The sequence below is a fragment of the Dipteris shenzhenensis genome, chromosome 16 (genome assembly GCF_047967505.1).
Source record: "Dipteris shenzhenensis isolate YYH24624 ecotype China chromosome 16, Dip_SZ_1.0, whole genome shotgun sequence".
NCBI lineage: Eukaryota > Viridiplantae > Streptophyta > Polypodiopsida > Gleicheniales > Dipteridaceae > Dipteris > Dipteris shenzhenensis.
The window spans coordinates 33,630,552-33,653,207 of NC_141611.1; the positions used below are offsets into that span (position 1 = coordinate 33,630,552).

Genomic DNA, 22,656 nt, shown 5'->3' on the forward strand with positions numbered 1-22,656 from the left:
AATCATGCGCTGGAACTTTTTAGGACACACTATTAACGGGAGTACACAAAACAGTGAAGGACAAGGATGTAAAGTTTAGTATAATAATATCGTCCCAAGCGCTTGAGAGAAAATCTGATCTGGAAAAAGTGGCTTTGGAGATTCGAGACCACCTTCAGTGCATAACACTGGACATGCTGCCATTGACCACCCTTATTGAGTAAGTTATATCTATCCAAAAACTCACTCTTGATTCTTTATTATGCATCCAGTTACTAAAGCTCCATCTGTGTCTTCAATATGGTAGGTACCATTGTTCAGAAGTCAGCTTGGAGAGGCAGTCACCATGGATTGTACATATTCATATATCCCAGGTAAAAATATTTTGATGTTAACTGAAATTTATTTATCAAAGAAAGAGATTGTTTTCAAAGGTGAGTACACTTTACGTTTGTCAAAACAATGAGGCGTTTTATTTCTATGAAATTATCACTATGTGATTTGAATGCACTATAGTTTTTTCAGATGTTATGAATTTTAAGTTGAAGATGTATAGGACCACTCTCTCTCTCTCTCCATACTGCACCCATCTCACCCAGTCATCACCCAGATTCCAGTCTGATCCTCACACTTTCAGGCCACAGTCCTTTCAAATTCCGTTAGAGCACGAACGAGCTGACCCATCAGAGGCTTGGGAGTACTTGCTGATGGAGTTCTAGGGCATCCGAGAGCGCGAGAGGATAGCCGGGATTTCTTTATTGCAGTTTGCTACTTCCCCCCCGAGACCTCCGGCTTTGCCAGAGATATTCAAGGGGAGGATGAGACATCTCTATTTGCTGCTCTTTATAAGTCCATTGTTGACTTTTCTAGCTGCGGGGAAGTCCTCCTAGTTGGGGACTTCAACGCGAGGACGTGAACTTGTCAGGCACCACTCCTCAACTTCAGGGATGATTCCACTCTACTGCCAGACATTGACCTTGAGGAGGCAAGTATGGTATGAGTTTAGGCTGACAGACGAGGACCGCTCACATCTTATGGGCAGGCCCTATGAGACCTCAGTAGGATGCATGATCTTATTATCTATAATGGTCTTGACAGATGGCCCGCATTAGGTGGCTTCACTTGCTTTCCACATGGGGGAGGCTTCAGTGTCGTGGACTACATCATGGGATCCCCTGCCTTCACATCTCGCATCACTGACTTTACTGTAGCACCTCTCCCTCTAGGGGTTGATCATATCTATCTTTTCTTTAGTACTTCTACCCCCCGCCGCACAGTACTTTGTACCTCGTTGAGTTCTTACTCCACCTACCATGATATACGCTTTGATCGCGATCACTCACCTACTTACTTTGACCGTCTTTACATAGTTCTCGCATACATTGACTTTATACCCCTATTAGAGGACCGTGATGCCCTAGTCACTCGCTCACTATACGAGGTTGCTCTTCACGCCTTCTCCCACACCATCCACTCCACCCGTCCACCACCACCTGGAACCGTACCTTGTAATAGTTGGTACGATGATGAGTGTAAGGCTTTACGTCGTCAGCTCAGATTCGAAACAAAAAACAGCCTTCCGAGTGAACCAGAGACGCTACGTGAGTATTGTCCTTTGGTACGCAGGAAGAAACTTGGCTTCGTGCACCGGAATGAGGAGGAGCTACTGAACATTCTATTCAGTAACAACTCTAAGGACTTTTGGCGGAGATTTCTAGAGGGACGGTCCCTCCTACCACTCACTGACACTCAGGTGTGGTCTGATTATGCACGCATGCTCTATGATATCCCAAATCAGCTAGCCCCTAACCTATCACATATGCCACGTCCCACATTCTGCACCCTCTTCACTAGGAGGGGGTTAATGATGCCGTAATGAAACTTCATAATGGCCGAGCGAAGGATCATGAGGGACCATAATGCACTGAGTTCATTGCATATGGGATTAACCTCCTAGCCCCGATCTTAGCCAAGCTATTTGCTTGGGCTTTCCACGCACCTAGACCATCAACACTATCTTACCCATCCACAAGGCAGGGGATCCCATGAACCCGGAGAACTACAAGACCATTATGATTGGACATGTCATATCCAAGATTTATGCATAAGTACTTGATTCTGACGTCAACAGATTTGCGGAGTGTTGAGGACTCAGAGCAGCGGGACAGGCCAGTTTCAGGCAGGATCATGGGACCATGGACCACATTCTCACGCTCAAATGTATTATCGAGGAGGCGAGGGCACGTAAGCAGAGGGTTTACTGTTGCTTTGTGGATTTCCGCAAGGCATTTGACACCGTTCTGAGAGTCCGCCTCATACGACACCTATAAGATTTAGGTTACGACCAGAAGATCATTTGGGCTGTCATGGCACTTTATGAGCGAGTTTCAGGCAGAGTCCGGACAGGATCTGAATGGACAGACGAGATCATGAGCACTATCGGGGTCAAACAAGGGTGCCCATTATCACCTACCTTGTTTGGCCTCTACATCAACGAGCTCGAGACAGTGATGCAGGCATAGGGTGGGGTAGGTTGCTCTCTCACGGGCACGCTGATCTGGATATTACTTTACGCAGATGACGTGGCTCTCTTGTCTTTTTCAGAAGAGGGGCTCCAGAGACACCTTGATGCACTACAGTCCTTTTGTGAGTCTCATGATTTGAAGGTCAACTTGGGTAAAACCAAGGTTATGATCTTCAATACATCTCGAGCCATCATGCGCGATGAGCATTTCGCATTTGATGGGTTCCTTGTTGAGGTAGTTTCATCATACACTTATCTGGGGGTCTTCTTTTTCGGACCCATCTTCACCATGAGACCCGCGATGCAGGCGTGCCTGAGCAGAGGATATGCTTCATTGGCTAAACTAGAGAGACAGTGCTTCCACTCTCACTTTCAAGATCCACAGATTAAAGGGTTGCTTTTTGACTCCTTGGTCTGTCCAGCAGGGATGTATGGCAGTCCATGCTGGGGGCTAGACTTGTCAGATATAGAGTGGGCCAGGGTGGAGCGGCTACAGGTTCTCATGTTATCACGGATGATCCGTGGTAAGCCATCCGTTTCTCACCAGATCATTCGGGCAGAGTTTGGGTCACCCCCATTACAGCTAGATGCTGCATTTCAGGTCATTACGTATTTGTACCGAGTCAGGGAGTATGGGGATTACACATCTGAGCGTATTAGGATACCATGGCTAGCACTGTCCTCTTCTATGGCACTTGCAACAGGGGGAGACCAGAGGTGCTGGTATGCACGCACAGAGAGATGGTTTGCAGGACTAGGGCTCCACATGGACAGACTACCTCCTTTCCAGTACAGCATGGATGCTCCTTTCTCTCCCCTCCTATCACACGAGGTCAACCGGGTTATCCGTGAGGATCTACTACAGCTACACACATTATACAGTTGGTTGGGCCCGAGTGATCTTCCAGTGAAGCTGGGCTTCTACAAAGATCACTTCTTACATATCACAGCTGAGGGTTTCATTGATCCACTAGGATACACGCAGATTCACCTACCCCACTCGCTGAGGATCTCCCTTGGGCAGTTCCGGGTCTCTTCATAGACTTCGTATCAAGAGCGGCAGAGCAGAGCGGTTACCCAGGGAGAGGCATATGCACACTGTGTGACATGTAGGAGGTTGAGACAGAGGAGCATTTTATCTTCAGGTGTCCTGTTTACTATGAGATCCGAGGGCGTTTCTACTGCCTCTTCAGAGATAGTTATGCGGTTTTGGCACGTTTTCTCTCCTACCCAGACCAACGATGTTTGGCGGGTTTCATTCATGAGGTGCTCAGACACCACGAGAGGATACTCGGAGCATGGAGACAGGAGCAGACTTCTCCCTCGACTGATATCTCTTAAAGCTCTATCACGGAGTTCTTTCGGCCAGATCACATAGACCCCCACGAGGTGAGACCTCACAGATCATACTTGGGGACATCCCCTCCTTGTTTAGGGTCGGAGCCCGACCGACGGGGGTCACAGTGGCCCTGGTTAGACGCAGAGCTATGACCAGGAGACATACCAAGACTGCACCCTTGAGGGGGCGGCAGCGCTCTATTGCTGACCTCATGCCTCCACTTCCACAACCTCATCCATCCTGATGTCCTGATGATGATGATGATGATGATGGTTATGATGATGTCGACGATGATGACGCTGAGATTGATATATATATTCGAGATACGACTATGTTGTACTTAGGACTTAGTATTGCCATTTTGCATTTTTTTGCATTCTGCATTGGTGTGGATGCTCGTTTAGTAGCTCCACTACCACAGCTCATTGTATCAAGTTTTTCATAGTCTCATAGACCCATCGGTCTTCCGAAGACTTTAATAAAATTTCATTTTCTCTCTCTCTCTCTCTCTCTCTCTCTCAGACTCCGTGACACCTGGACTTGTATCTTTGCATTGGCATATTGTGCTCATCCCCCCATTTTGCACCCGGGGGCGGTTTCCTTGCATCTAGTCTACTCTGTATTTAGGCTCAGATTTGACATTATGTACTTCCACTTGCATTTTATTGCGTAGCACTTAGATGATATTCGACGATGCCTCTTATTTGGGGCACGTTGATTTTGTGCTATCTTGTATGCAGAGTTCTTGATGTCCCATGGGCCCATTTTGGCCTCTAGTGGACAATAATACACTTTCTTTCTTTCTTTCTTTCTCTCTCTCTCTCTCTCTTTGATGAAATCTGGTTGTATTTATATAAGAAAAACAATCATCAGAAGATCTCTTCATATGACTAGAAAGCAGGATAATCAAGATCCCGCGCATGGAGGCAATCATAGAAGGATTGCCGCAGAGATGCCCGGAAGAAATGATATTTTGCACTCTACTCTAGACCAGAGCTTCACTGTACAGTTCATCCTTGAGGATTTGAGACCGAGATCCCAGGAAGTCTATGCTTGATTTGTGTATGGAAGGCCTTAGACACAGTCTTGCAATCTTGTATGATTAGTAAATCCCCTGCTTTCAGTGCTATACCCCACGAAAATGCATTTGACACTCTTGTCATCAAGCTTTGTTCGATGTGCCTCTGGAACCAAAGCATATGCCATTGAGCCAAAACTCTGAAATGACTAACCTTTGGCTTAAAGCCATACAAAGCCTCAAATGGAGTCACATTAACCAAAGCTTTGGTAGGGCATCTGTTTTGAAATTAAGTGGCTGTCACAACTGCTTCTCCTCAAAAAGCCTTTGAGACACTCTTGAATTTCAGCATGCATCTCGTCATTTCCATGAGAGTATGATTCTTCTTCTCAGAGATTGGATTATGTTGTGGTGCGTAAGGGCATGTCAAGTGATGTTTAATCCCATGTTGCTTAAAAAAACCCTAGAATGCAGGTGACATGGACTCTCCTCCTCTATCTGAGTTGAGTGTTCCAATTCTAGAATTGGTTTGGTTCTCAGTGATACCTTTGAACTCCTGAAACCAATAGAACACCTCAGATTTTTCCTTATGAGAAAAAGCCATGTGAACCAGGAGAAGTCATCTATAAAGGTCACAAAGTACCTTGCTCCTCTATGCGTGGGAATAGTCATGGGGCCACATACATCACTATGCACTATCTGCAACACTCTGGTTGCCTTGACCCAATTCTTGCCTTGTTTACTGAATGGCAAGCGATGCAATTTGCCAAGTGCACACCCCTCACACACTTCATTTGCTGGTTGCTGTAATTTTGGCATTCCCTGAGTCATATTATTGTTGTACAAGTAGGACAATGCCCTGTGATGGACATGTCCAAACCTGGCATGCCATAAATCAGCCTGGAAAGTGTTTGCTACAGCCAATACCTTCTGATCATAAGGCTGAGCATCAAGCTTGTTTAAGCCTCTGTCATATGCGCCTATTGCTACAACCTCATACCCTTTCTTTGGATCCTTGATCGTGCATTGGTTATCCTGAAATTCGACCAACATATGTTGATCATGGGCAATGTTTGAAACTGAAATCAGATTTTGCCTCAAATCTTGAACATACCAAACATCTCGGATATACTGAACTTTCCCATTATCAAGCTGAATGAGAATGTGCCCAACTCGAATGATGTCTTGAGAAGCATGATTGGCACACGTAACCTGTCCGCCATGAACAGGTGTGATGCTCTCAAACCACTCTTGGCGAGGAGTCATGTGCTTAGTAGCACCACTGTCGATATACCATGTATCACTTGCAACAAGGGAAGCATCCCCTGATTGATTTTCAGCATTCAAATCCCCCCTGGCATCCATCTTCTCATTAAATACAGCAAACACAAAATCTCTATCACCTTGGGCAAGATGAGCTTCACCATGTGCATGTGAAGCATGAGTTTCAGTGGGAGCAACAAAATTACTACTGGAGCTGCCCCTTTGCCTTTTCTTTTCATTGGCAATCCTTTTGTGACACTCTGCGCTGTAATGCCCTGGCTTCTTGCAATAATTGCATTTGCCCTTTTTCTGATTTTTGCTTGAATTGCTTGCATTCCCCTCCTTGGGCTGAGTTGTAAACACAAGTGAGCAAGAGTGCACACACAAGAAAGCTCCAATAGAAATGTTCAAATGAAATAATACAAGTACTTGGTATATATAGTATCCAAGTACTACTGGTCAACCATAGGGTTGAGTTTATGCCTACAACACCATATCTTTGTAATCTCTTACACAAATCCTTCCACATAATGACACGTTTTCCTCTAATGTTGGAGGCATACAGGTTAAGAAAACCAACCTTATGCCCTCCAATGAAGAGAATAATCCTCTGAGCCCTAGAGGGGATAATGACTCTGTGTCCAACAACTAAGGGATTAAATCTGACCTGCAAGTCCTGCTCAACCATTTGACCAATAGAAACATAGGTTCGTGGTGATATTCGGGACATGAAATACATCAGACAGGTATTTCTTTTTTCCATCTTGCATAGACAGAGGAATTTTACCAATCTGCACAATAGGATGTGCAGTATCATCACCAGTCTTCATAAATCCTGGTCTTTCTATTTTCCTTGCATCTTGCATCCATTCTGCATGACCTGTCATGTGGTTTGACGCACCTGAGTCAACATACCACACATTATTTCTTTGTTCTGCACTTGTCACAGAATTGGTCATGTGCTGCACCATAAATAAATGCTCATTTCTGTCATCACCCTGTCTACTAGAGGATGCATAATTACCTTGCTGCAGTTTTCCATTCCTAATAGTAGCATTCAACATTGCTGTTTGCATTTTGGCCTCTCTGCCATCCACCACGACCTCTTTGGCTCCCTCTGCCTCTAGAGTTATCGCGTCCTCCCCCAAAGGACTGGTTTTCTTGAGTTTGATGCATATTCTTATTTCTACCACGGCCTCTAGATCGGCCTCCTCTACCTCTACCTCTGCCTCTACCTCTTCCAGCATTTGAGTAGAAGATAGTTTCTTTTGAAGTTCCTCCTAAAGAAGATGCATCGCCATTTCTCTGCTCTTCAGAAATTAGAAGAGCAAACAACTCCTCAAAATCAAAAAAATTTTCACGGACGGCAATGGATGTCCGGAACTGTGCATAATCCTTTCCTAGACCATCCAAGGTCACAGAAACTAGATCATCATCTTCCATTGGCGACCCAATGGAAGCAAGTGCATCTGCAATTTTCTTCACCTTCATGTGGTAGTCATTGATGCTCATATTTTCTCTGTGCACATTGTGCAACTCCTGCTTGAGCTGCATTTTCCTGGCTTGCGTATTTGTGCTGTACATTTTTGCCAAAGTATCCCATGCCTCCTTTGACGTACTTGCATCCTGAATATGCACAATCATAGAGTCCGAAATACTGATACACAACTAGTACATAACTTTTCTGGCTCTCTCATGCCATCCTTTAAATGCCTGCATTTCCTGTTGATTGGGAACATTAGGAAGAACTGGTTCTTCTTAACTTCCTGTAATGAACTCCCAATAGCCTTTTCCCATAAGGAAATTCGTCATTCTAAACTGCAAAATATTCTGTCAGACGCCATTACAGAACACTGCCACTGCAAAAAACACAACTTCTGCCTCACAAGGGCAAATCTGCAAAACTGACGAAAGTGGTATTTGACCACATAGTCACTTTCTAGTGACGATTTTGCATCAACAGGCAGTAAGGATGATTCTGTAACTCCCAATATCTCTGCGCATAGGCATACGATGCAATTTCTGCGGTAACTTTTCACCGACCTGCAGAGCAGTGGTCGCACAGCAAAAACAGGGCCTTTTTCTCAGTGCTTGCGGAGAATTTTCGCCTCCAAAACGGGCCCCGAAATGGCCTCGAATTAGAAAAATAAAGTCACCGAGGGCTTCGTCCTCACCCGCAGTATATATTGCCCTCTCGCCACACCGCGAAGGGCGTCTCAATCTGAGACAATGCACTCTTACACTTTCTAGCTATGCTACCCGCAGAGATTTGCTCCCAAACTCGAAAAAGGAAAGCAACACTGGTCTTCTTACCAGGACACCGCGAACTTGGTTTGCTTTCTTGAGCTCCTTACCACGAACCAGGCTCTGATACCATGCGAAGATAGTAGGAGAGAAGGAAGGAGTCTCACTTGCGGCTTTCTCACATACACAATGGGGGAATACACACAAAGGTGGAGGCTGAAAACAGTTTTCCTCTTCTTAGTTGTGAAAGCCAAAAAGAACTCTTTGTACAAAGAAATAGAAGAACCCTATATGTGGGTCTCAAACCAAACTCCGCTAACTAAGGTGGCATACTAACTGAAGCACGAACTATAGTACATAAGGATAGCGGTCACCCTGGCATATCATGAGTGGAGCTCGATATCTCAACACAAACAAGGTCCAAGCAAGGCGTCATAAGAACAGAAAGGAGACACCCCATGTGGATGGAGGAAGTGGAAGAGGATGTAAAAGGAAATAAAAGGATAACGGGGAAATCACACATGTGGAAAGGCAACTTCTCGCACTACGTGGATGGTTTGGGCTGCAAATCTATAATGGTACATCAAGTTTTCGAGACACGAAGGATTGCACATGCAAGACAGCTCAAGGATCAACCGTAGTTGACTATGTGATCACAAGCCCACATGCAAAACACATGATTGAATATATCAAAGTTGAGGAAGAATGGCTTGAGTTTGACTACAAAGCAATGTCTATAGGTATTTCTATTCACCTATATTACTTACGTGGGTCTTCTTTTACAACCTTTGCTATTTTTCTGATGTCTCTCGGATGTAGCATGCTATTCCACCAAATCCTCACCCTCCCATGTGTGTTTTTGCATTCCACATTTATGTTTTCAGAAATCCTTGAATATTTGGTGATGCATTTCCCTTATATTCCCAAGTTTCAAGAAGTATGAGCATGTCCGTCTTAGCTATTTCCTTTTCCACTACGATGATTTTATCCAAGGTCCATCCTCCTATGTTCCATACTTTGATCCTGAGCGTCTCATGTTGCTATATTGGTTTCCCTCCCCCCCCTTACTTTTTTTTGTAATCATAGCCTTGCCTTCTTTCACATATGCATGCTTACCTTCCTTTTTTGCGTTCCTGATTTTCTCAAGCTCCTTGAGCTTTTGAGCGTATTGACTCCTTGCAAGGTCTTCATTAAATCCATATGGAGTGCCCTTTCACGTGATGTTTATGGTTGAGCACCTTGAGGCGAGATTGGTTGTCTTAAAATTTGACAAGTAATTGCCTTGGCTTTTCTCCTTTCCTTTCCATCCAAAAGGCTTCCTGTTGGCTCTTTCCCACAGCTTTTGTAGGAAGAGCAGGGTGGTCTAGGTATGTAGGGTTCCAAGGTTTTTTGTCACCTGCAGATATATCGGTGTCGTCGTTTGTAGTATAAGTGTATCCATTTCAAGCATTTTTTGTTGCATCTGATGCACTTTGTCTTTCATTTTCCTTGCTTCCTAGATTAGCATTTTGCATTTGTATCATTGCCTCATATATTTGTCTCCTTGACGAATTGTAAAAATTGGCATATGGTGACATGACAAAAGAGAGAGAGAGAGAGAGAGAGAGAGAGAGAGAGAGCTTCAAACCACTCTTTCTATGAGTCATGTGCTTCGATACACCACTATCTAGATACCAAGTATCTATGACAGGAAATGAAGAATCCCTAGATGAAGAAAGAGAAGCATCATGTGCAACTAAATCCAGAGCTGTCCTGAAATGCAGTAAACACAATCCTTTCCCTCTTGTGCAAAGTTTGCATGAGATGGTGAAGCATTGGCATTTTCAGCTAGTGCCACATAATTACTACTTGTGCCTTGCCTCTTTTTCTCATTGGCAATCCTTTTCTGGCACTCTGCAATGTAATGACCAGGCTTCTTGCAATAATTGCACCTTGGATAATCATCCATGAATGTGACAAAATACATGTACCCTCTATGGGTTGCGACATTCATTGGTCCACAAACATCACTATGCACAATCTGCAAGATCCTTTGTGCTCTTACTGAACCTCGACCATCCTTTTGGAATGGTAGGCGATGTAACTTTCCAAGAGCACAAGCTTCACACACCTGTTGAGCGGGTTGATAAGCATGTGTTGACTCTGTGCCAACATTAACTTATGTAGAAAGGGAAGGTGATACAACTTTGTGATACAACTTTGTGTTACAACTTCTAGATACAACCTTGTGTAGAGAGAATGTGTTACACCTTTGTGATACAACTTTGTGTTACAACTTTGTGATACGACTTTGTGTTATAGCATGGCTAGTCTTTTTCTGAAATTTACCCTTTCCATGAGTGGCAAGTACTTGCTCACTCGAATGGGCTGAATTGGAAGTCCGCATTTCTTCTTGTAAGAGCAATCCAACTAACTCCTTAAAACTGAGTGGAGCAACCCTGAGCATAATAGTCAAGGGAGTAATAGAAATCAGATCTAGTCTTGCTGGTTCTTTATGTTGATGACATCATACTCACTGGAAGTATTTCTCTGCAAATTGCAGCAGTGCAGTCTGTTCTTTGTCAGACATTTGACGTGACAGATCTGGATATCTTTTACTACTGCTTTGGCATTTTGGCAAACCCAAGGGGAAATTTCTATGGCACAGACCAAATATGCTAAGGGGTTGTTTCATAAATTTAAGATAAAGAATAGTAAGCCTGTGGCCACTCCATTGAAAAAAGGACTCAAGCTGAGTAAGCATGATGGTACTTTGTGTTGGAATATGAAGCCAAAGTGAGTCTAAAATAAGTATTCTAGGTGGTGTTTTATAGTCTAGTGAGTCCTAGACGTGCCACGTGTCATATTGGGAGATATCCCATAGACATTGTGTTGACTCTGTGCCAACATGAACTTATGTAGAAAGGGAAGGTGATACAACTTTGTGTTACGACTTTGTGATACAACTTTGTGTTACGACTTTGTGACACAAGTAACAACTTTGTGTTACAACTTCTACATGTAGAGAGAGAATGTGTTACAACTTTGTGTTATAACTTTGTGATACAACTTTGTGTTACAACTTTGTGATACGACTTTGTGTTACAACTTTGTGTTACATGCAGAGAGAGAAGCTCTCCAACTTGTATAAATACCCCATAATGGAATGAAGCCCACACTCTTTGGGGCATTGTGTTGAGTCTACTTTGGTATTCCAAGCATTTGTCTCAAGTGTCCATGCTTCCTTGCACTGCACGTCCAAAAGCATGTTCTAACCTTGCAACTCCTCCTCCCCTCTCCTCCAACCTTGCAACCCATCCTCTCTCTCTCCTCCTCCTCCTCCTTCTCTTCCTCTCTCCTCCTCCTCCTCCCTCCTCCTTCTTCCTCCTCTCTCTTCTTTCCCCCATGCTCTTACACCTTCTTCCTCTCCCACTCCTATGCTTCCCTAAACCCTTTGTTCCTTAACCCTTAAAACTCCATGAACTACGAGGGAGACGAGTTCTCCACCATGTACCCTACTCTGAACCCTGAAACCTCCTTCTAACCCTGGACTCCTTCTAAACCCTGGAACCTCCTTCTGAACCCTGGAACCTCCTTCTAAACCCTGGAACTCCTTCTAAACCCTGGAACCTCCTTTTGAACCTTGAAACCTCCTTCTAACCCTGGAACCTCTTTCTAACCCTGGAACTCCTCCTAAACCCTACAACCCCCAATGAAGGCGAAAGCCTTCATTACCTCAACAAAGATGATTTACGTTCCTTTTACACATGCATGCACTTTGTTTGCTTACCACACTTAAGCCTACGTCTCTCACCGGAACACGACTCGAGGTCCTAAGCTACACATATACTACAATCGATAATCCCAATATATCTGTAGGTGACAAAAAGCCTCGATTACCCAGCTCTTCCTACGAAAGCAGTAGGAAAGAGCCAACATTTGGCGCCGTTGCCAGGGAGACTAGCGTCTCAAGTAGTGAGTAAACATACGTAGGTATGTGTAAAACAACACACTACTTAGAACTTTCACGAACATAACACTCAAGGGCAAGGAGAGTAAAAATTTTTTCCCATTTCTAGCCAAACATATCAACCCCAAGCATCAACCTTGGGTTACTACTGTGACATGAAGTTGGGGGTAATAAACTTCATGCACCTCTTCACTTCCTGCTGCTTTTGAACTGACAGCCAAAGATATTTATCATTGAGAATGGGACATTAGAAAAAAGCTTTTATGCCAAGATACCACACCATACTTTCCTCCCTCAGATGAGAATGAAGATGGTAACATCCCAAGTGAAGTTATAATCAAGCATAGGGAGAAGGAAAGGATCAGCAGAGACCATAATCTCAGCGAGCCGGTCTTCGCCAAAGAGAAGAGCGATACGTTGTTGAAAGAAGATCTTGCGGCTCAACATGACATGAACTGATATATATCAAGGAGTTTGAAGGGGATGATTGGGTCGGATGGGTAGATTCCGAGGAAACATTGCACCTCCTTCATAGACACTTTTACACTTAGCTCAAAACACTCTACAAACTGTCATTAGACACAGAGGCCTATAACTTTCAGTAGAGACATGATATCAAAGATTCAAGCACACAAAGAGATGTGCCTTGAGATGGGCTTTGTGCTGATATAAGTTTCATTGAAAACAGACAGATGGTTGAAGAGATATGGACAGTTTACTGGAAGGGAGCAAAAAACTGTCATGAAAACAGACTGTCAAACACAGAGACTCATAACATTTTGCAGCAGTATCTGATTCAAGATCTAAGCACATACAGACATGCACCTTAAAGAGAGCTTTGCGCTGATATATGTTTCGTAAGAAACAGAGAAGCGGCCAAAAAGTTATGGACAGTTTACTAGACAGGGGTAAAAACTGTCATGAAAACAGACTGTCATACACAGAGACTCATAACTTTTTGCAGCAGTACCTGATTCAAGATCTGATCACATACAAACATGCGCCTTAAAGAGAGCTTCGCCCTGATATAAATTTCATTACAATCGGATTAGCGAGCAAAAAGTTATGAGCAAAATACTAACAGGGGGTCAAACTGTCATGAAAACTACCCTCCACCCAGGCTAATTTCGCCTGAGCAGGATGCTCCCTCAAGACTCCACCTTCATCAACGATCCACCCCTCATAGATGTTGCCTAGAATAGGGGAAGAAGTTTGCATGGTGGCTCGGGAAACAAATGGACCATGTGTGCACAGTGAGCGGCCGAATAGAAAGAACTTTCAAGGCTTTAAAAGAGAAAAGGGACGAGACACTCAAGAGAGAGAGAACCTGAAGTGACCTTCATTACAAATAGAGTGAGAATCCACTTCAACACTACAAACACAAGGGAGAAGAAGAGGTTTCATACATACAAGAGAGAGCGGAAGCTCCAAGACTACTCATAGAGAGAGAATAAACTAGAGAGAGATGGACTCAAGAGTTTACATAAGAGAATATCTACAAGAGGGAGAGAAGGCTCATGGAAGAGGCTTGGGGAGACTAGAGCTACAGCAACATGAGGCCTAATGGTGGAAGAGATTCTGATGAACAAGGGAGAGGAGGGCTCCTTTTATAGAGATTTTGTTACCCTCCTTCACCTATTTACAATTGCTGCCTGTAGATTCCTTTCCCCATCAATCACATAAGCACGTATGTCACCATCCATGTCCTTTTTGGCTACTCTTGCCAGATGCTCAAGACTCTTAAAATATTGAGAAAGTCAAAAGTCTCCTCACATGGAGCCCATAGGGACCCTCTCTTTTCCACGTGTCCACATCCTCCTTATTCCACATAGGAGTTCTAGAAGGATTCCTCTTGACTTCACACTCCTCCACATGCCTTCCACACGCTTGGCATGTGGCCTCTCTTATATTATTGGAACACATGGACATGAGCCCACCTCTTTATATGACTCACTCTTCCTATTTTCTAAAAAAAACTCCATAATATCCCATATACAAATAACTCTCACCTTATACCAAGGTATTTATAATTCATACCTATGGTATTTACAATGAGCCATTCCACTCATCCTCTCCATCCCATACAATATCATAGAAGATAGAAATAAGTGAGAGCTGCTAGGCTATCACTTGATACTCAAACTCTTATCAAACATAGAGAAAAACAATACCAATGCCAAATTAAAAATATCAATTTTTGGCGTCACATCTTCCCCCCCCCCCAGCAGATCCTCTCTAGTACAGAGAGGGTCTGCTGGCCCTCAAGGTGGTCGAGCATAGAAGAATTTAAGGCGATACTCATTGGTGTGTCCGGGTATCACCATGCCATCAACATCCTCAAGCTGAAAGGTTCCATTCGTGAACTTCTTTTTAACTCGATATGGTCCCTCCCATCGGCCGATAAACTTTTTGTCTAGCCGCTTGTCCAGACGGCTATCAAATCTGATTACCAAATCTCCTTCTGCAATATCTTTCTTCTTGCGTAATTTGGTGTCAAAACGGGCCTTGCGCCTTCTTTGAGAAGATTCCAAGTTTTGTAAGGCCTGTAATCTGTATTCATCCAAGGCTTCTAGCTGTACCAAGCGTTGAGCATAGGCATCCTCCTGTCCTTCTATTCTTGCAACTGCTGTGCGAAGACTATGTATCTCCAATTCAATGGGTAAAATGGCTTCTATTCCATACACTAGTTGGAATGGTGTAAACCCAATAGCTAGCTTGTGTGTGGTTCTATAAGCCCATAAAACTTCTGCCAAGTGCCTATCCCAATGCCTTTTCTTGGTGTCAACAAGCTTTCCCATTGAATTGCACAACAATCCATTTGTTTTCTCAACCAAGCCATTACATTGGGGATAGTATGGCGTGGACATGCTATGATTTATCTTTAGCTTATGCACCACATCTTCAATTAGTTCATTTCTAAAAGAGGTTCCTCCATCAGTGAGAATTTCCAAAGGAAAACCAAAGCGTGAACAAATTTGATCAAAGAGAAATTTTTCAACTGTGCTTGCCTTGCTATTGACTGTGGCCTTGGCCTCTGCCCATCGAGTCGCATAATCTGTGGCCACCAATAAATAATGCTTGCCTTGAGATGAGCGAGGGAGTGGTCCCACCCACCTCTCAAATGGTCCATATGCTGGAATAGGCTTCAAGGGCCCAGGAATCAACTGTCGCCTTCCAAACTTTTGGCATACTTTACAACTTCGACACCATTCATATACATCTTTATGGAGGCGTGGCCAAAAGGATCCTGCATTAAGAATTCTCCTAGCTGTGCTTGCTGAAGCAAAATGACCAGAGCATTCATGACACATTTCTAGGATTCTCCTAGTCTCCATGGGATGGACCACCCGATAGAGCACCTTATCTTTTTTCAATTTATAAAGAATGTCATCAACAATAGTATAGGGACAAGCCTTCCTTATCAATCTTTGCTTCTGTTGTGGAGTTAACCCTCGAGGAAACATGCCTTCTTCCACATATTGCTGAACATCTTGCAGTTCTGGCCATCCAGTGTCTACCAAAGAAACCACCCCCCGGTCTTGTACTACAATGGCTTGAGTAGCTAACTCATCTGCCCTTTGATTTTCTTTTCTGTTTATATGAACAAACTTGCAAAAATCAAACTGACTACATAGTGCCATAGCCTTTTGATTAAGCTCCTTCAAATGAGGACTTCTTGTCTTGTAATGCCCTTGCATTTGCTTTATAATAAGCTGAGAATCTCCTCTTACCTCCAATTCTTTAACTTGACTTTGAAGACAACCCTCCAAACCAAGAATTAAAGCATTAAACTCAGCTGCATTGTTAGTTGTGGTACCTGGAAGTTCTTGTCCTCTTGCCCATACCTCTTGACCTTCAGGATTCATCAAGACTATCTCCCCGGCTCCTTGTTGGCATGAAGGACTAAAAGCCCCATCAAAATACAAAACAAAAGCTGTTGGTGGTGTATCCCTTTCATCTTTAATGTTCTCCTTACATTTCTTTTCTTCTCCTAGATCCTCCCGTCCTGTGAGCAAATCTGCCATAGTGGACCTAGTGGTATTTTCAGTGATAAAAGAGAAAGAGAACTCTTGAAGCTCTGACAACCATTTTGCAAATCTCCCCCCAGGATTAGGCTTGCGAACTAGATATGCTAATACAGAGTGAGAGGTAAGGAAGAAAAATGGTCGAGATAATAAATAGGAACAAAACTTTTTGACGGAAAACACCAAAGAGAGAGCTTGCTGCTCCATTTCTTCATACCTTGTTTCCACATCTGTAAGCTGTCGGCTGGCATAATAGATGGGTTGCATTCTACCTGCCTCTTCTTTTTGTAGCAATACAGCACCAACTAAATGCAAAGATACACTTGGATTTACATAAAAGTCTTGAGACCAATCAGGGGCTTCAATATTAGGCCCTTACTCATGGCCTCCTTAAGTTGCTGGAAAGACTCTTGTTGCTCCACACCCCATTGGAAAGAAACTCCTTTTCTTGTCAACAAGTTCATGGGATGCACTATCTCTGTGAAATCATCACTTGAACGTTGTCAGGATCCATTTGCAGGCCTTCTTGAGACACAATATGCCCCAACAAGACTACTTTTATTTGAGCCAAATGACACTTGCTAGGATTTAGACACCCTTTTGCTTCATCAATCCTAGCTAAGGCCATCTTTAAGTTCTCCATGTGATCTATGCGTCGAGAATAAATGCAAAAATCATCCAAAAACACCCGTGTGAACTTTCCCAAGTAAGGCTCCAGGACTTGACTCATGAACCTTTGAAATGTAGCTGGTGCATTGGTCAACCCAAAAGGCATCACTCTGTAAGCAAAAACTCCCCAAGGTGTGACAAATGATGTTTTCTTTTGATCTTCCTCTCGAATACGAATTTGAAAGTACCCAGAATACCCATCACATATAGAGTACATCTCATGCCCTGCTACTTGGTCTAGTATTTCATCTTGGAATGGCAAAGGAAAATGATCCCTCTTAGTGCATGCATTCAAAGGACGAAAGTCCACACAAACTCGCCACTTATTTCCTTTCTTTGGTGTGACAACTACAGGAGATATCCATTCTGAATCATCAACAATAAAGATGAATCCCGCCTCAAGTAGTTGTGTTACCTCTTTCTTTAGTGCCTCAGCTTGGATCACCCCCAATCGCCTTAAGCGCTGCACAACTGGCTTGCTTTCTGGCTTTAACTCAATCTTGTGCTCCACAAGAGAGACTGGCCGAACCTGTGAATAGCTTGTTGCAAAGAGACATGGAAAATCATCTAGCATATCTAAGTACTGGAGCTTCTCACTACCTAATAGAGAATCACCAAGAAGCTCTTCATTGTGTTGGCGTCGTTTAGTGTGCTCCACATCCTCCACATGAAGTGTCTCTACAGGATCTTCTTGCACCACCACCTTGTTCCTTCCTGACTCATCCCGATCAGCACCAAGACAAAGACCAAAGGCCACTCCTTCCACCTCACCCTCTGAGTTGGACTCCTTGGAGCTACACCCTGTCTCTTCTTCTTCATCGGTTAAGTCAGAGCTTGAACTCTCTGATGCTGAAGACTCCTCCTTGACAACTTCCTTTTTGCGGCTTCTGATGTTGTAGCGCACCTTCTTATCATTTCCCTGCAAAATCAATTCTCCAGTATCCCACTTTTGAACAGCCTTCACCTTGCGTAGCCAAGGCCTTCCCAAAATCAATGGATAGGCACGTGCATCTGCCTTGGTAGGGATCACCTGAAAAGTAGTCGGCACAGAAATTCCACATACATCCACTTCTAGATTCTTCACAACTCCCAAGGTCTTAACCCTAGTGTTGTCAGCCAATTTGATGCGATAAGGAGAGGTAGTACTAGAGTATTTTAAATCAGCATCTATCATGGTCTTCTCACTCATGACATTAATCGATGCACCTCCATCAATGTACACATTAGAAATCACTTGACCATCAATGATCACATCAACCACAGGTACATCATCACCAACATCTATATCTACCTTTTGAACAACAAGAATGACACTTTTCTTCTTTTTCTTCTTTGACACTCTTGTGCTTGCTAGTTTTCCCCATTCCTTCCGTAGTTTTGGAGACAAAGCAAGTAATTGACCAAAGGTGATATGAGCTTCCTTTTCTTTAAGGTCGGACAACAAGTCATAGCTTCCAATTCCTTGTCCTAAAGGAAAGTCTGACTGGCTAATTCTCCTTCTAGATGCCTTCTTTTTCTTACTACGGTGTTCCTCTTCCTGATGTTCCTCATCTACTTCTTCCTTGCTTTCTTCTTCTTTTGCTTTACCACGCCCCCGTTTAGCCATCATTACCTCTTTTTCCTCATCCCCTGTTGTACTCAAAGTTTATGGCGACCCACCAAGAGTCACACCTGGGTCACGTCATGGTCACCTCAGCAACATGCTAAGTTGTTAGACCTTGGTCATACCTAGTCGCAGCGTGTTCACATATGTTCACATCTTGGTGACATGGAACAGACTTGGACATGACTTGACATGGACCTGACTTGGACATGACATGGAACAGACTTGGACATGACTTGACATGGACATGACTTGACATGGACATGACTTGGAACAAACTTGGACATGACATGGAACAGACTTGGACATGACTTGACATGGACATGACTTGGACATGACATGGAACAGACTTGGACATGACTTGGACATGACATGGACATGACTTGGACATGACTTGACCTGGACATGACTTGGGTATGACGGAAGCAATACATGACTAAAGAGTGCCAAACCTCAACCTCGACTCACCATGGTCAAAGTCAATCGGAGGAAAATACTGGCGCAATGGTACACGGGATACACCTGTTGGTGCACATGGGAAGCAGTCTAACAGTTAAGAGGCATAGGTGGTGCACCAACCCTCTCAACCAACTAGTGTCAGGAGCGCAGGAGAACACATGGAGCATGGGATTCACTGACCCAGGACAGGCTGGAGTGTTGTGGAAGCCATCAAGGACAGAGCGGCCCACAAACGGTGGAATGGCTAAGGATGGCTAAGGGTGCAAGAAGACATCCAATAGGAAGAAGGAGAGGAGATTGGTAGTGGGGGGTGGAGCAGAGGAGGAGAAGGTGAAGAGGGGGAAAGGGAAGAGGGGGAGGGACATTCTGGGAGGGGCGAGAGGCGTGAGTGAAGGAGTGAGAGGCTAGAGTCAAGAGCTCGCCTCGTGTGTATCTTCTAGGGGTGTATCCGTCATCTTGCTTTCTAATGAGTTATGCTACTCTCCATCTCTGCTCGCTACTCTAAAATCTCTTCCGTTGTGTTCTCCCCCCCCTCCTCTCCCTTCACCTGGTACAACGGACCTGTGTCATGTGCTTGAAGTTCTTGCCGTTCATATCGAGGGTTGGCTTTCGTGATGTTGTTCCGCTTTGGTCTTCTTCTTGCTCACATCACTTCAGCACTTGTACCGCTTGCACATAGTTGACACCATCTACCGCTTGCACATAGTTGACACCATCTACCGTTGTGTTCTCCCCCCCTCCTCTCCCTTCACCTGGTACAACGGACCTGTGTCATGTGCTTGAAGTTCTTGCCGTTCATATCGAGGGTTGGCTTTCGTGATGTTGTTCCGCTTTGGTCTTCTTCTTGCTCACATCACTTCAGCACTTGTACCGCTTGCACATAGTTGACACCATCTACCGCTTGCACATAGTTGACACCATCGACAAGCAACCGCCTACATACCATCCGTCGCCTACATACCATCCGTGACACTTATGGCATGTCTTACTCGCTTCTCGCACCAGTGGCCCTAGGCCTCCGGTAATACTTCCGGAAGTGTTAGGAAACCCCCCCCCCCTCAGACAGTTTATGGCGATCACGGTGGGACACTGCTGGTGTTGAGTAGCACGAGTGAAGTGGTGATCTAGGGTCCTAGAGAGAGGTCTTATGCCGAGTAGTTCTGAAACATTTGAAGGAGCTAGTGAGAGAACTAGGAGGTACTTGAGGAGAGTGAAGAAAAGACTTCCGGCAGACCAAACTAGGTACAAGAAGCATTACGTGCGACGTAAGTTTGCGAAGTCCTCAACTCGAGCACAAAGTGAGCCCATTGGAGCAGTAGCCAGAGCAAGTAACTTCATCGACACTCTCATTGACTTGGATCAACAGGAACCCTGGTGGTCAGATCCGGACTCCAGAGAAGAAGAAGTGCAAAGCGGAGAACAGGTGAAAGAAAAGGGTACTAAGGACGAGGGCTCCTCAGGGACTCATCAAGGTCAAGGAAGCCCCTCTCCTCCTCCTGCAACGATGTCTTCATCAACCACCTCTTCTACCGGAGTGGTGACTCCATCTGCTCCCGCCTCAACCTCTTGTGGACAAGCTGCTACCTCATCTGTTATGCATAGCTCCAGGCTCCTAGCTAATCCTTCTTCTACATCTATTCCATTGGGGGGTACTTTTGCTCCGGCCATGCCTTTACCTACCATGATGGTTTCATCTCTCTTTCCATCCACACCGGTGTTGCCTTTTCCACCACCTCCTTCCTTATCTTCTGCCTACTCATCCATGACTTCAACTCCGTCCCTCTCTTTCCCAAATGCTCTCCCATCCTCTTTCACCCCCACATCTTCCATGTTCTCACCCTTTCCCTCTGCAACACCGAGACCCCCCACTTACGCCCTACCATCTGGGTACACTTCCTCCGGACCACTTCCAGACATGGACAGACCTAAGGGAGGAATTGTTACGCACTTTCAAGTTGGAAAAATTCGAACACATGATTGTCCAAGAGTTATCCACTGACACCATGAAGCCTGGAGAGAGCATCTCTGAGATGTACACAAGGATGAGGGTCTTGGCGGCAAAGATGTCGGTGCCACCCAATGACGCCGTCATGAAGGGGTGGTTTTTGAAGGATTTACCCTCCACCATTGCTATAAGGCTGGTTGACAAACTTCCTGAGCATGCCTCACTACAAGAATTTCTGAGGGAAGCAGTGAAGATGGAACGGTCCCAGTTAAGTTTCGCCTCAACACCCGCCCAGACCGCCCAACTTCCGAGAGAAGAGGGCTCACAGGCATGGCAGCAACTCAAGAAGGAATTGGGAGAAATCAAAGAAGGTCTGAAAGACAGAACAAAAGTGGATGGACCGTCACCGTTTGAAGCTCAAATAAGAAGTGGTCTCTGGTGCACCGACTGCAAGGGTTCTGGCCATGGCTACTGGGAATGTCCATCGAAGCGTAAGGTACCCACCCCGACCTCTTTTTGCACATTTTGTGAAATTCATGGACATGATGCCTCCGAGTGTAGGTATCTTAAGGGGTTGAGGAAGCTTCTACCGGAGTATCCAATTGGAGAACCACTGGTGGCTACAATCAACAAAGCTGCACCGACCACTTTAGGGCCAGTACTCCTAGCTTCAGCCCCTGTGAAGGCACCTGAACCACCCACCCATCCTATCATTCCACCTCCACTACTTCCTAATCCTCCTTTGCTCCAAGCTCCTACTCCTAGTGAATTTGGGGCTCCATACTTCTATCCTCCGCCCTACTATGCACAGTATCAACCACCTATGTCAGGGGGTGGATATGGACCCCCTTATATCCGCGGTCGACGGGGTGGGTTCCGAGGTGGACGTGGAGGCAGAGGTACCAACTTTCGCACGCCCATCATGTGCTATAGATGTGGCGAGTACGGCCATTACCAAGATGATTGTACACAACCATTCGGGGGACCCTCTTGTACACAGTGCAACACAAATGACCACTACACCAGAGATTGTCCCAATGGCAGAAGGGAATCAACATCGCAAGTCAACATGGTTGATGTAGTAGTGGCAGGGGAGGGTGACAAACCCCATTTGATTGGTGCAGTATTGGGAGCTGTGACTAGGTCACAAATGAAGGGTGACAGTAGTAAGGATGACTCAACATCAATATCGGAGGCCTCATCACGAACTAATACCAGCTCAGTCACTAGAGGAGCATCCCCACCTCCTTCCTCCAAGGTGGACAGTGGGCACATGACTGCATCACCCTTGTCCTCTCCTGTAATTGGATTAGAAAGGACCCAAAGGGCCCCACAGCCATCAAGACCTATCAATAGCTCTAAAACTACCTCAGCTCCAAGTGAGCAATCTATGCCTTCAAGGTACCAGGAGGTGGTCAAGAGTGTCACCAAAGATCTTCAATCTAGTTCTGAAGATGAAGGCGTCACACCTCAGTTCCCTTCCCGCAAGTCCAGAATAGTGAGGTTTGCAACAGAAGTGACAACTTTAGGGCAAAAACGTGAGGAGTCGCAGGCAGGCCCATCCACCTTCCACTCAAGAAGCACAATGAAGCAAGAGAAGGAAAAAGGGGTGAAGCCTAGTAGTGCCCAAGAAAAGGGG

General features: G+C 44.8%; 1 protein-coding gene across 1 annotated transcript in view; it reads left to right on the forward strand.

Annotated features, from left to right (window-relative positions):
• LOC147892863 (DNA-directed RNA polymerase IV subunit 1-like) overlaps positions 1 to 22,656 on the forward strand; it is a 155,049-nt gene that overhangs the window by 27,211 nt on the left and 105,182 nt on the right. Inside the window, exons 8-9 of the mRNA XM_087386802.1 lie at positions 24 to 199; positions 287 to 353. Coding sequence (XP_087242928.1) covers positions 24 to 199; positions 287 to 353 — 243 coding nt within the window. The remainder of the gene's footprint in view (positions 1 to 23; positions 200 to 286; positions 354 to 22,656) is intronic.